The 15,005-nt window shown below is 45.6% G+C and overlaps 1 protein-coding gene across 6 annotated transcripts in view; it reads right to left on the reverse strand.

Moving 5' to 3' along the window:
• Window positions 1–15,005, reverse strand: part of LOC144605442 (RNA-binding motif, single-stranded-interacting protein 3) — a 1,037,045-nt gene that overhangs the window by 380,465 nt on the left and 641,575 nt on the right. For all 6 annotated transcript variants that reach the window (XM_078420726.1, XM_078420737.1, XM_078420711.1 and 3 more), the window contains one exon: window positions 10,617–10,675. In XM_078420726.1, coding sequence (XP_078276852.1) covers window positions 10,617–10,675 — 59 coding nt within the window. The remainder of the gene's footprint in view (window positions 1–10,616; window positions 10,676–15,005) is intronic.

Genomic DNA, 15,005 nt, shown 5'->3' on the forward strand with positions numbered 1-15,005 from the left:
GGGGATTACAGAGGCATGAGGCAGGAGCTGGCCAAAATTGATTGGAAGGAGGCCCTAGCAGGGAAGACGGTAGAACAGCAATGGCAGGTATTCCTGGGAATAATGCAGAGGTTGCAGGATCAATTTATTCCAAAGAGGTGGAAAGACTCTAAGGGGAGTAAGAGACACCTGTGGCTGACGAGGGAAGTCAGGGACAGCATAAAAATTAAGGAGAGGAAGTATAACATAGCAAAGAAGAGTGGGAAGACAGAGGATTGGGACTCTTTTAAAGAGCAACAAAAGTTAACTAAAAAGGCAATACGGGGAGAAAAGATGAGGTACGAGGGTAAACTAGCCAATAATATAAAGGAGGATAGCAAAAGTTTTTTTAGGTACGTGAAGAGGAAAAAAATAGTCAAGGCAAATGTGGGTCCCTTGAAGACAGAAGCAGGGGAATTTATTATGGGGAACAAAGAAATGGCAGACGAGTTAAACCGTTACTTTGGATCTGTCTTCACTGAGGAAGATACACACAATCTCCCAAATGTTCTAGGGGCCGGAGAACCTAGGGTGATGGAGGAACTGAAGGAAATCCACATTAGGCAGGAAATGGTTTTGGGTAGACTGATGGGACTGAAGGCTGATAAATCCCCAGGGCCTGATGGTCTGCATCCCAGAGTACTTAAGGAGGTGGCTCTAGAAATAGTGGAAGCATTGGAGATCATTTTTCAATGTTCTATAGATTCAGGATCAGTTCCTGTGGATTGGAGGATAGCAAATGTTATCCCACTTTTTAAGAAAGGAGGGAGAGAGAAAACGGGTAATTATAGACCAGTTAGTCTGACATCAGTGGTGGGGAAGATGCTGGAGTCAATTATAAAAGACGAAATTGCTGAGCATTTGGATAGCAGTAACGGGATCATTCCGAGTCAGCATGGATTTACGAAGGGGAAATCATGCTTGACAAATCTACTGGAATTTTTTGAGGATGTAACTAGGAAAATTGACAAGGGAGAGTCAGTGGATGTGGTGTACCTCGACTTTCAGAAAGCCTTCGACAAGGTCCCACATAGGAGATTAGTGGGCAAAATTAGGGCACATGGTATTGGGGGTAGGGTACTGACATGGATAGAAAATTGGTTGACAGACAGAAAGCAAAGAGTGGGGATAAATGGGTCCCTTTCGGAATGGCAGGCAGTGACCAGTGGGGTACCGCAAGGTTCGGTGCTGGGACCCCAGCTATTTACAATATACATTAATGACTTAGACGAAGGGATTAAAAGTACCATTAGCAAATTTGCAGATGATACTAAGTTGGGGGGTAGTGTGAATTGTGAGGAAGATGCAATAAGGCTGCAGGGTGACTTGGACAGGTTGTGTGAGTGGGCGGATACATGGCAGATGCAGTTTAATGTAGGTAAGTGTGAGGTTATTCACTTTGGAAGTAAGAATAGAAAGGCAGATTATTATCTGAATGGTGTCAAGTTAGGAGGAGGGGGAGTTCAACGAGATCTGGGTGTCCTAGTGCATCAGTCAATGAAAGGAAGCGTGCAGGTTCAGCAGGCAGTGAAGAAAGCCAATGGAATGTTGGCCTTCGTAACAAGAGGAGTTGAGTATAGGAGCAAAGAGGTCCTTCTACAGTTGTACCGGGCCCTGGTGAGACCGCACCTGGAGTACTGTGTGCAGTTTTGGTCTCCAAATTTGAGGAAGGATATTCTTGCTATGGAGGGCGTGCAGCGTAGGTTCACTAGGTTAATTCCCGGAATGGCGGGACTGTCGTATGTTGAAAGGCTGGAGCGATTGGGCTTGTATACACTGGAATTTAGAAGGATGAGGGGGGATCTTATTGAAACATATAAGATAATTAGGGGATTGGACACATTAGAGGCAGATAACATGTTCCCAATGTTGGGGGAGTCCAGAACAAGGGGCCACAGTTTGAGAATAAGGGGTAGGCCATTTAGAACGGAGATGAGGAAGAACTTTTTCAGTCAGAGGGTGGTGAAGGTGTGGAATTCTCTGCCTCAGAAGGCAGTGGAGGCCAGTTCGTTGGATGCTTTCAAGAGAGAGCTGGATAGAGCTCTTAAGGATAGCGGAGTGAGGGGGTATGGGGAGAAGGCAGGAACGGGGTACTGATTGAGAGTGATCAGCCATGATCGCATTGAATGGCGGTGCTGGCTCGAAGGGCTGAATGGCCTACTCCTGCACCTATTGTCTATTGTCTATTGTCTATTGTCAAATGGAAGCTGCCTGAGAATCCAGAAATTGCCGACATCTCCACCCTTTTCCCTAAAGAGTGCCAGTGTATACTTTCCCTGTCTAGTGCCTCGCACTACCACGTTGCACAACCCACCCAACCTAGCCCAACCTTCAGTCTACTTTCCAAAAGGCAAAAAAACTGTAGATGCTGTAAATAGTTTGTCAAAGGCCTTTCATCGGACAGAGAAATGTTAAAAATTAAACATGTTGGAAGTTGCAGTGGGGCCAAGTGAAGAGAACAAAGGGAATGCCTGTGTAGGGAAGAGATCAAAAGAGACGGAATAACATGTGGGAATGATATTACTGGCCAGCAGACAGTGGTAATCTATCTTTTTTGTAATTTCAGATGAAAAGTCCATGATCTGAAACATTAACACCGTTTTCCCTCCATAGATGTTCTCTGAACTAATATGTCGAGGGCTTAAGCAATAGGGAGAGGTTAAGCAGGCTACGACTTTATTCCTTGGACCACAGGAGGATGAGGAATGATCTTATAGAGGTGTACAAAATCATGAGAGGAATAGACTGGGTAGATGCACAGAGTCTCTTGGCTAGAGAAGGGGAATCAAGAACTAGAGGACATAGGTTTAAGGTGAGGGGGGAAAGATTTAATAGGAACCTAAGGGGTAATATTTTCACACAAACGTTGGTGATTGTATGGAACAAGCTGCCAGAGGAGGTATTTGAGGCGGGTAATATCACAACATTTAAGAAACATCTAGATAGGTACATGGATGGGGCAGGTTGAGAGGGATATGGACCAAATGCAGGCAGGTGGGACTAGTGTAGATAGGTCATGTTAGCCAGTGTGAGCCAGTTGGGCCGAAGGGCCTGTTTCCACACTGTAAGACACTATGTGTAGGAAGGAACTGCAAATGCTGGTTTAAACTGAAGATAGACACAAAAAGCTGGAGTAACTCAGCGGGTCAGACAGCATCTCAGGAGAAAAGTAAATTAGGTGACATTTTGGGTCGAGATCCTTCTTCAGCTGAGAGTCAGGGGAAATGGAAATAAAAGATATAGAAGGTGATATAGAAAGATATCGAACAAATGAATGAAAGATATGCAAAAAGCTAACGATGATAAAGGAAACAGGCCATTGTTAGCTGTGGGCTAGGTGAAAATGGGTTACAGACAATGAGAATCAACAAGACGACTTTGAAACTAATACGACTTGAGTGGGGGAGGGATAGAGAGAGAGGGGATGCAAGGGCTATTTGAAGTTAGAGAAGTCAATATTCATACCGCTAGGTTCTTGTGTTCCTGCAGTCCCTGTTCTCAGCACACTTAACTCTTTTGGGTCAACCCCAGAGGACTAAAAATGTCGACTGTTCCCCCCACAGATGCTAAGTTCCTCCAGCAGTTTGTTTATTGTCCAGATTTTAACATCTGCAGTCGCATGCGTCTTCCCTGTTTTTATCTTACCTCACTTTACTCTTTCGACACATTGAAGTGTAATTCAAGCTGAATGCCTTTCTCTGCACCCAATCAAGAAGCAAAGTGGACCAGGGCTTCTTAAAATGCTCTAAGCGCTCTAAAGCAACGTTCCAACAACCCACCACAAATCACCATGCTTCAATGACCCTTATCCAAATAACAAATTCCTCCACCAATGAGAAAACATGTTGTGAACCTCAACCTTAATACACTCACTATGAATGAAATCTCTCTTTCTCAATTTCCACCTGCTCCAAGAGATAATTCGATAAGTTTCCACTCCTCCACAAAAAGTGGAAACACAATGCTTTCTACCCTCCAACCAACAGCATCAAGAAAATGGACTACACCATCTTTAAGGCAGAAAAAAAGCTCTCCACTCCCCCGATGCCTGCACTCTCACTCCCACCCTATCAAGTTGGACAAATGCTTTGGACTACTGCAACTGCTCAATCCCATGGTCAATAAGATTAACATTAAGTTTAACATTAATTTAAATGTTATCTCCACCATCGAACACAGTCTTATCCTTCAAAGGAGGTGGTGCATTCCCTTTTGAAACTGAAATTGGCATCTTTCAACTCAGCTCTATTTGAATACTACACATAGTCTTTTCTCCAGTATAACGTCACAAAAGATTAAAAGTATTGCATAAAAATTTATGTTATGGGCAAATCAGGCAAAATTATTCGAAAGGAGCACCATTTTGCAATATTTTAATCATGGAAGCTAATAAAGTGACAATTTGTTTTCGTGAAATCAAAGAATGGCTCTCAAATTGAAACATCCATAGGATGTTGTAATATACATCTCCTTATAATGCAGCAGTTTCCTTTCTAAACATGCATGCTGTTGCATTCATCATACAAAGAGAATATTTGAAACCATGATGTGCAAATACATTTCATATGTGCTAATATAATAATGTGAAAACAATTAATTTAACGTCCTACAAAACCTCTCTTTAAAAGAGAATGCATAAATAGCTTTCTGTCACTTGAGCATCCATTTATAACAATGCCACTGCCTTAAGTGATGAATAGTTGCTGATCGTCTTCACTTCCAGTGTTGCGGCTAAATGTGCAACATTGAATAGGCCTTGATACACATCCTACCGCTGAGGCCAGTCTTTATCAGCCATTTTATACCATAACGAAAAAAACAGTATTTGGGAGTCAGATGTATAGAAGTATTTAAAATGCAAACTTAGTTTTACTCCGTTTGCTGATAACATTACCAAGCAAAATGGCTTCCAATAACAACGATCAACCAAAAGTCTTATTACAGAAAAGGAGAAGGAACCAGGAACAATTGGTAAATTTCAAGTAAGAATTCATTAGGCACTGATAAGGTCATTCAGAAATACCCATAAGTTGCATCAACCAGAAACCAATTACAATTTTAAGGGCTGTTCTTGCTTTTAGCATTTCAGAACTGCAGACCTATAAATTGCAGTCAATCAAGGACAGCCATATTTACAATTCAAATTGCATCTAATTTATACATCATTATTGGCCCAATTATTTCCTCCCGTTTCCTACACTTGTGGTTTTAAATTAAATAAACTTTCAAACAAAATGCAACAAATATCAACGGTGGTTCACAGAAATAGCATATTTCAGTTAAGCCATAATTTAAATGTGAATGATTAAAAATGGTAAAGGTATGGCGAGTCCGAAACTTGTTGGTTGTAGACGAAGTTTATTGCAGCCGCAATACACGAATACAGAGTTAAACAACAAGGTACAGGACAACCAATACAAACTTACTGTCTTCCTTGAAGACTTCGCCAAACTGACTAAAACGGGCGCCAAACGCGCACATGACATCGCTGGCCAATCAGCGATGTCGCTCCCTGGACCAATCCCCATGGTCGCGTTCCCACGTGACCTCGCTGGCCAATCCGAGGGTTCGACGACCTGGACCATTCTCTATGGTCGCTACATGACCCCCCCAGAACCCGAGGTGCGGAACCTAGCAGGGAGCCGGATTTCGCGACCATAACGAGTACGGAGAGGGACAGCCGGAACCACAGGAGCCGGAGGTTCCGGACTTGGTGGAACGGCCGGAACGAGAGGTTCTGGAGGAACTACCGGCACGGGGGGTCCTGGAGGAACTGCCGAAACGGGGGGTCCTGGAGGAACTGCCGGAACGGGGGGTCCTGGAAGAACTGCCGGAACGGGGGTTTCCGGACTGGGCGGAACTAACGGAGGTCGGCCTCTCCTAGGGGTTGGACCGACCAGGACTGGTTGATCCGGGTCCAAATGGGCCGGTTTGAGCCGGGACACCGAGACGAGTTCACTCTTGCCGCCCATGTCTAAGGTGAAAGTAGCCGTCCCCTTACGTAAAACCCGGAACGGCCCTTGATAGACCCTCTGCAACGGGGCGCGATGGGCATCTTTACGCAGAAAAACAAACTCACAGTCCTTCAGGGAAGACGGTTCATGTACCATGGGACACCCATGACGTGAAGTCGGAACTGGAGCCAGGGAGCCCACCCGTTCCCGGAGAGATGCTAACGCTGATGGGACTGTAGGGAGCAGGTCTGAAGGGTCCGGAAACAGATCTCCGGGTACTCGAAGTGTCGAGCCATATACTAGCTCTGCGGACGACGCACCGAGATCTGGCTTAGGAGCAGTCCGGATGCCTAAAAGAACCCAAGGGAGTTGGTCTACCCAGTCCGGGCCTTCAAGCCTTGCACTGAGGGACGCCTTAAGTTGGCGGTGGAACCTTTCTACGAGTCCATTTGCCTGGGGGTGATATGCAGTTGTGGGTTGTAACTTGGACCCGTACAGTTCCGCCAACGCGGCCCAGAGGGACGAAGTGAACTGTGGCCCTCTGTCAGTTGTAATAACTGCCGGGACCCCGAAACGAGCTACCCAATGAAGGGCCAAAGTCCTAGCACAAGACGCTGACGAGATATCAAACAATGGGAAAGCCTCTGGCTACCGGGTGAACCGATCCACCACCGTGAGGAGGTGGGTGTAGCCCCGGGAGGAAGGCAAAGGCCCGACCAAATCCACGTGGATGTGGAAAAAACGACAAGCCGGGACCTCGAAATCCTGTACGGGGGGCTGGACGTGGCGCTGGACTTTAGCGGTCTGACAGGGCACGCAGGAACGTGCCCACCCCGCTACCTGTTTCCGCAGGCCATGCCAGACAAACCTCGCTGCTACCAAAGCAGAGGTGGAGCGGATGGACGGGTGCGCCAGCCCATGAATGGCATCGAAAACCCGGCGCTGAAGGGAGGGCGGTACTACCGGCCTGGGACGAGGAAGAGAAACATCGCACCAGACTTTCGTGCCCTCCGACCCACAAGCTACCTGGGCCAACTTCAATCCCGAAGTGGTGGACCGGTAAGCCGAAACGGTATCCGCTAGGAGCTGTGCCTCCGCAAGCTCCTGGGGATCCACTTCGCAGTCCACCGCCGAAATAGGGGAAAAGCAGGTCTAGACAGGGCGTCAGCAACGGCATTAAGCTTACCCGCGACATGACGGACATCTGTGGTAAATTCGGAGATAGCAGTTAGATGCCGCTGCTGGCGGGCCGACCATGGGTCAGACAATTTCAAAAAAGCAAATGTTAATGGCTTGTGGTCCGTAAATGCCACAAATGGGCGGCCCTCGAGGAAGTACCTGAAATGACGGACAGCTAAATAGAGAGCTAGAAGCTCTTGGTCAAACGCGCTATATTTCATCTCGGCCGAATTTAGTTGCCGGCTGAAAAACGCTAAAGGCTGCCAACGGCCACCGACCTGCTGCTCCAGAACCCCGCCCACCGCCACGTCAGAGGCGTCAACCGTCAGGGCCGTGGGGGCGGAGGGGCTCGGATGGACCAACATGGTGGCGTCTGCCAAGGCTGCCTTAGCTGCTGTAAAAGCCGACTCTGCAGTCGGGGACCACAACAACTCTACTGGATTCCCCGCAAGGCATTGGAAAAGCGGGCGCAGGACTCGCGCCGCTGCCGGAACAAATCTATGGTAGAAATTAACCATGCCTACGAACTCCTGCAGCCCTTTTACTGTGGTGGGCCTGGGAAAAGCCCGGATAGCCTCTACCTTCTCGGGCAAAGGGGCGGCGCCGGCAGGAGTAATTCTGTGCCCTAGAAAATCGAGAGCAGGTAGGCCGAATTGACATTTGGAGGGTTGGATAATGAGCCCGTGGTCTTGGAGCCGCTGGAACACGGTCCGCAAATGGACCTGGTGTTCCTGCACTGAGGGGCTGGCGACCAGGATGTCGTCCAAATAAATAAACAAAAAGGGTAAACCCCGGCCCACGCGGTCCATCAGTCGCTGGAAAGCCTGTGCCGCGTTCTTTAAACCGAAAGGCATACGCAACCATTCAAACAACCCGAACGGAGTAATAGTTGCAGTTTTCTGTATGTCCTCCGGTCGCACCGGAATCTGATGGTATCCTCGCACCAAATCGATTTTGGAAAACACCACCGCTCCTTCCAGCCCAGATGAAAAGTCCTGTAGGTGCGGTATGGGGTAGCGATCAGCCGTGGTGACAGCATTGAGACGCCGATAATCGCCACATGGCCTCCACCCCCCAGATGCCTTGGAGACCATGTGTAACGGCGAGGCCCACGGGCTGTCAGACTGACGGACAATTCCCATTTCCTCCATCTTCCTGAACTCCGCCCTTGCCACCACCAGTTTGTCTGGCGGTAGTCTCCAGGCCCGAGCGAAAACGGGAGGGCCTTCGGTGCGGATGTAATGGACCACACCGTGCTTAGCCGAAGGTGCGTCAAAACGTTGGACGAACAGCTCTGGGAACTCTGCCAGAATCGCAGCATACGAGTCGGGGGCCGCGACGACGGCCTGGACAGTAGGGCTGGGCGAGGAGGCGATTGTCGGAGCGACGTGCTCATCTTCGGCGGAGGGTCGGAGATCGTTACCGCGGACATCAGGAACCAGTGAAAAAGCCCAGAGAAAATCTGCGCCCAGGATCGCTTGCTTGACGTCGGCTATGATGAATGGCCATTCGTACGTGCGGAGGCCTAACACAAGGGACATCTTCCGTGTACCGAAAGTGCGAATTGGGCTGCCATTAACCGCGATGAGGGTGGGACCTGTCTTACCCGATCTGGTTTCGAGGTCGGTCGGCGGCACTATGCTGACGATGGCTCCCGTGTCTACCAAAAATTCTGTGTCCGTGAATCGATCATGGACATAGAGGCGCCGGTTCTGGCCAATCGTAACTGCCCCTATGTACGATCGGCCGAGGCATTTCCCGCGAAGGTACAAGGCAAACGACAGTTGCGGGATTCGTTACCCCATCGTAGGTGATAATAGCACCAGCCGCGCTTGTGCGGATCTTTTTGGCGGGCTTTCGAAGAATTGGCGGGAGACGTGGCGCCATCTTGCCGTCGCTGTGGCGTGGTCACCGATGTCGAGACTTTGTTGATTGAACCACTTGCCTTGTTTTTTGCCGCTATGAGCGCGTCCGCTTTCGCTGCATATGCTTCGGGGTCCTTAAAAGAACAATCCGTGAGCAGCAGTCGGACATCCTCGGGAAGTTTCTCGCGGAATGCCTGTTCAAACATCGGGCAATCCGTATGCTCACCGGCTAGCATCATCATTTCAGCCATGAGGACGGAAGGCAGTTGGTCTCCAAGATCCGGTAGGTGCAGAAGTTTTGCCGCACCACCATGCTTATTAAACCCGAAGGTTCGCAGTAATACCTTCTTCATGGCCTCATACTTGTCTTCCGCAGGTGAATTTACGATGAACCGCATCACGCGCTTGGTTGTGTCCGGCGATAGAGCGCTGACGAGGTAGAAGTACTTTGTGGATTCGTCCGACACCTTCTTTATATGGAATTGAGCCTCGGCGTGGATAAACCAAGCTTGCGGTGCGTACGTCCAAAACAACGGAAGATGGACGCCCGCCGCGCTTGACTCCGGTGTGCCCTGCTCGGTCATCGTCAACGAGGCGTCGGGTTCCTGCTCAGTCGGTGATCGTCCAGATCACGTCGGGGTCACCAATATGGCGAGTCCGAAACTTGTTGGTTGTAGACGAAGTTTATTGCAGCCGCAATACACGAATACAGAGTTAAACAACAAGGTACAGGACAACCAATACAAACTTACTGTCTTCCTTGAAGACTTCGCCGAACTGACTAAAACGGGCGCCAAACGCGCACATGACATCGCTGGCCAATCAGCGATGTCGCTCCCTGGACCAATCCCCATGGTCGCGTTCCCACGTGACCTCGCTGGCCAATCCGAGGGTTCGACGACCTGGACCATTCTCTATGGTCGCTACAAAGGCATCTTTCCTCTGTAGCAATTTGAATGTAACCTATAATCTGCTTGCTTCACACAGCTGTTGTTAAAATCAAATGGCTTAAGCTCAATGACAGACTGATATGATCACCTGCTTATTTACCGGATCAGGGTGACTGAATCAGAACTGTCACTATTTGAAAGCAAAGTTTAGCTCATTTTCTGCATGTTTTCCTCATGCAGGGGCAGTTAATTCCAATGAAAGTGATGCTATCAAAACAATTTGATCAGTCTATTAAATATACCTATGATTTATCTAACTTAACAACAGCTTCTGACAATTACTGTGCACCTTCCAAATACACCTACACCTCAAACAACATGAATGTGGATTCTATGGAGTGAAGGTGCTCGTGATTTTCACTGTCTCCTGCCACAAGCCATAAATGTGTTGAATTCTCAATCTCAGCGTTGCAAACATGTTGGTCAATGGGAAAGATCAATTTCAGACAGAGATAACAGGAAAGAGAATCACGATCTGTCAAGTTTCAAACAACTGTCACTCAACATATTTTTTCTCAGCTATACAAAGAAATGACAGTAAATGGAAAGGGACAAAACTTTCAAACATCCTTTCAGAGGAGTGCAACTTACTCTCAGAAGGAACACATCAATTTGCACATACTTGACAAAACGTGATACTTTATAAATACCTTTGCATTGGTTGGTGTTTTTGTCTAGAATGGCCTTTGTCGACACTATCTTTCCATATCTGAAAAAGATAAAAGTAAAAATCTTAATTTTCTTTCCATTCATTTTTATTTTGTACTATTTAAATGTAAGTTAAATACATGATACTTTTCAGTCACTTAGTCCAGACAGATTCTGTTGGCAAATAACCCGAGACATTGTTATGAGCAAAATCTAAATAGGCATCAAGCCAAACAGGGAGAACTCAAGAGTGATAACCAAATGCTAATATGAAGACATTTATTTTATTGAGGGTCAAAAAAAGCGAAGTTTAGTTTGCAAATTCCAGAATGCGAGTTCTCATCAGTTGAAGGAAAAATTAGGTTGCTCAATTTTTGATACCCATTCTTACAGTTCTACAATTTGTCCATTTTTCCAGAACAACGTGCTTCTAATGTGAGATCAAAGCACTTCTAACTGCATTTTAACAAGCCTATTTCTGAAACCTTGTTCTTTTATGGGATTAAAGATTCACAGCATCAAAATATTGAAAATACTAATCAATCGTGTAATTTTGTTCAGTCCCACAATTTCTAATCATCTCCTTTGATTGAGAGTCATTCTGTGTTCCAGTTCATTGAATTTCAGATATTCTATCGTGAGATGACGACTTCAGCATAGTCTCAAATCATCACAGTACCATTTGTCATGTTAGGAAGGATCAACCTTCCCTACTACGCAGATAATTGGAATTGGTGGGCAATGAAAAGTTCAAATATTATTAATTGGACAAAATGAGTTTTAGCTACTGACCAGTTTCACTAGATTAACTGATCATCGCACGCACAGACAAGATCCACATCACTGATATACATGAAAGTGATTTACATATGAACAAATAAATTAGGAGCAATGTAATATGGGGCCTGGGTGATCTGATTATAAACTTAACTCCACATTCCTATCTATCTTTGGTAACCTTTCACCTCACCCTTGCTGATCACCTGTCTATCTATTCTGCTGCAATAACATTCCAAATCTCTGATCTCATCAACATTTAACAAAAAAACTCCCAAGACTTGAGAACCTTTGTGAGAAAAATTGGATGACTCCAATATTAAAACAGTCGACATATTGTTCCAGTTTTCGCGCATAAGAAAGCATCCTCTCCACATCCACCCTGCCAAGACTTCTCAGGATCCTGTGTGTTTCAATCATCCCTTCTCTCTCCCTACAATAGATGCAAAATTAGCCCACTCAATCAGATAGCAGCTAAATTATCATGCTGAATCAAACTCCCAGAGACAGTAGAGCAAATAAAATAAAATGTCTCTGCATTTTCAGTAGCATTAAATATCTCATGGAACAAGGCTCCGAACATTGGCACAGGACCACATACAAGTGTGCATCTGCATCTTTCCAATAGACACTCTGATACCTTTCTCCATAGTGCAGTCACGCTCCTTGGCAAACTGGACCCATTTTCCTTTGTGTGCTCTGTAATACCTTGTGCACTGCAATATACTACAGCATTTTAAAAATCTTTGTTGGCCCAGTGTGCTTTACCAAATTAATATACTTTTCCAAGTACAGAGAGATTTCAGTCCCTTTGTATTAATGCTTAATAAAGCTGCCTCTCAGACAGTTAAAGAAGGCAAGACAGATAGTCTTTCCCCAAGTGTAAACATGATGGGTTTACACCAGTTATACAAAAAGTAAATGTAAGCTCCACAAGATTCATTGACATTAAATATCAAATAAAGTATTAATCTTAATATTAGCCTTGTATGACTCTTCTCAATTAAATTTAACCTTGATAAGCCTTGGTATGAATTTCAGATCACGTCATATAAAACTCACAGAATCTTCAGCATTGCACTGTAGTGTGTACTCGGATTAAATTTTTCCATCTAACCATTAAGTTCAAACACAAACGTCCAACTAAAGGCGGTGTAAATTTTCCACTGTGCATGGGCATTTGCTTCGCAAAAGATTTTTAAACATTCATACAAAGGATTTTTCAAACAAAGAACATCAAACTCTTTCCTGCTTTCACTACAATGGAGTTGTCTCTGCAGATAGAACAATGTCTGGCAACCAGTGACTTGATAATTCCATTATTTACTATCTGATGGTTTGGAAATAAATACACTAATTTCAGGCTATTCTATAGAGTCATAGAGTGAATACAGTGTGGAAACAGGCCCTTCGGCCCACAACGGTCAACAATGCCCCAGCTGCACTCGTCCCACTTGCCTGCGCTTGGTCCATATCCCTCCAAACCTGTCCGATCCATGTACCTGCCTAACTATTTCTTAAATGATGGGATAGTCCCAGACTCAACTACCTCCTCTGGCAGCTTGTTCCATACACCCACCACCCTTTGTGTGAAAAAGTTACCCTTCGGATTCCTATTAAATCCTTTCCCCTTCACCTTAAACCAAAGTCCTCTGGTCCTCAATTCCCCTATTCTGGGCAAGAGGCACTCTGCATCTACCCAATCTACCCCTCTCATGATTTTGTACACCTCTATAAGATGTGGATAAATGTGAGGTATGTGGATAAATGTGAGGTATGTGGATAAATGTGAGGTTATCCACTTTGGCGGCAAGAACAGGAAAGCAGAGTATTACCTGAATGGTGACCGATTGGGAGATGCAACGTGACCTGGGTGTCATGGTACACCAGTCATTGAAAGCAAGCAGGCAGGTGCAGCAGGCAGTGAAGAAAGCGAATGGTATGTTGGCATTCATAGCAAGAGGATTTGAGTTTAGGAGCAGGGAGGTTCTGCTGCAGTTGTACAGGGCCTTGGTGAGACCGCACCTGGAGTACTGTGTGCAGTTTTGGTCTCCTAACCTGAGGAAAGACGTTCTTGCCTTAGAGGGAGTACAGAGAAGGTTCACCAGATTGATCCCTGGGATGGCGGGACTTACATATGAGGAAAGACTAGATAGACTGGGCTTGTACTCGCTGGAATTTAGAAGACTGAGGGGGGATCTTATAGAAACATATAAAATTCTTAAGGGGTTGGAGAGGCTAGACGCGGGAAGATTGTTCCCGATGTTGGGGGAGTCCAGAACCAGGGGTCACAGCTTAAGGGTAAGAGGGAAGTCTTTTAGGACCGAGATGAGAAAACATTTCTTCACACAGAGAGTGGTGAGTCTGTGGAATTCTCTGCCACAGAAGGTAGTTGAGGCCAGTTCATTGGCTATATTTAAGAGGGAGTTAGATGTGGCCCTTTTTGCTAAAGGGATCAGGGGTATGGAGAGAAGGCAGGTACAGGCTACTGAGCTGAATGATCAGCCATGATCATATTGAATGGCAGTGCAGGCTCGAAGGGCCGAATGGCCTACTCCTGCACCTATTTTCTATGTTTCTATGTTTCTATGTTTCTACCCCACATCCTCCTGCGCTCCATGGAATAAAGACCCAGCCTACTCAACCTCTCCCTATAGCTCACACCCTCCAGTCCTGGCAACATCCTCATTCTGTGAAATCATTTTCTTTTCTGATAACCATGCTGAATCTTCCAGGTCCTCATAAAATTTAAATGTGAAAGAAAGTTCTGTATACATTTCCCAAAACATAGGAACAATAGAAATATAAGCACACTATCACCTAACCACCTGCAACCCATAAAATCCTTGTCCCCATCTTGAAACCTCCAGTTTACTTGAGCTCCATAGCAATTTGGAGAGAGAAAATTGCAGGTTTCTGTTCTGTTTATGTGATACAATGCTGGTAAACATACTAATCCAAATAGGATTCTGACAAATTGAAGCAACATTTCTTCTCAATTGTATTCCAACACTGACAGGATTATTGACATCATTCTGGTAACCTTTTGACAAAAATAATTTGATTCAAGGATCTATCCAAGACATAGTCCTTGCACCAGACTAAACAATCAAGAAACTGCTATGAGTGGTCTCCTTTAAGTAATAATGAAGCCAAGTTTGTATTTAAATATTTGCATATGCTTGAGTGGATCATGCTGTCCATGGACATAAATCACAAGCGTTATCTAGGTCTCCACAGCATAAACTAGACCTCCTCTTGCACCTCCTTGTGCAACTGCGTCTGACACGAGGAGGACCCAGAAAGAAAACTTTAGACTTCTAGGACCCCATTTTCCATTAACCAAATTTTCATTTGCATGATGTATGTCTGAAGAAGGGTCTCGATCCGAAATGTCACCCATTCCGTCTCTCCTGAGATGCTGCCTGACCCGCTGAGTTACTCCAGCATTTCGTGTCTACTTTCATTTGCATGATGGGCTTTTAGGCAAACATTGAGTTAAATTTATATGCACACAAACTACATGAGCACATGTTTGCAACAAAATTTGTGCAATCCTATTATTTTGCAATATTACAACATAATCAATTTTAAGCTTACTTTATTGGGCATAC

This window comes from Rhinoraja longicauda, chromosome 2 (genome assembly GCF_053455715.1).
Source record: "Rhinoraja longicauda isolate Sanriku21f chromosome 2, sRhiLon1.1, whole genome shotgun sequence".
Classification (NCBI taxonomy): domain Eukaryota; kingdom Metazoa; phylum Chordata; class Chondrichthyes; order Rajiformes; family Arhynchobatidae; genus Rhinoraja; species Rhinoraja longicauda.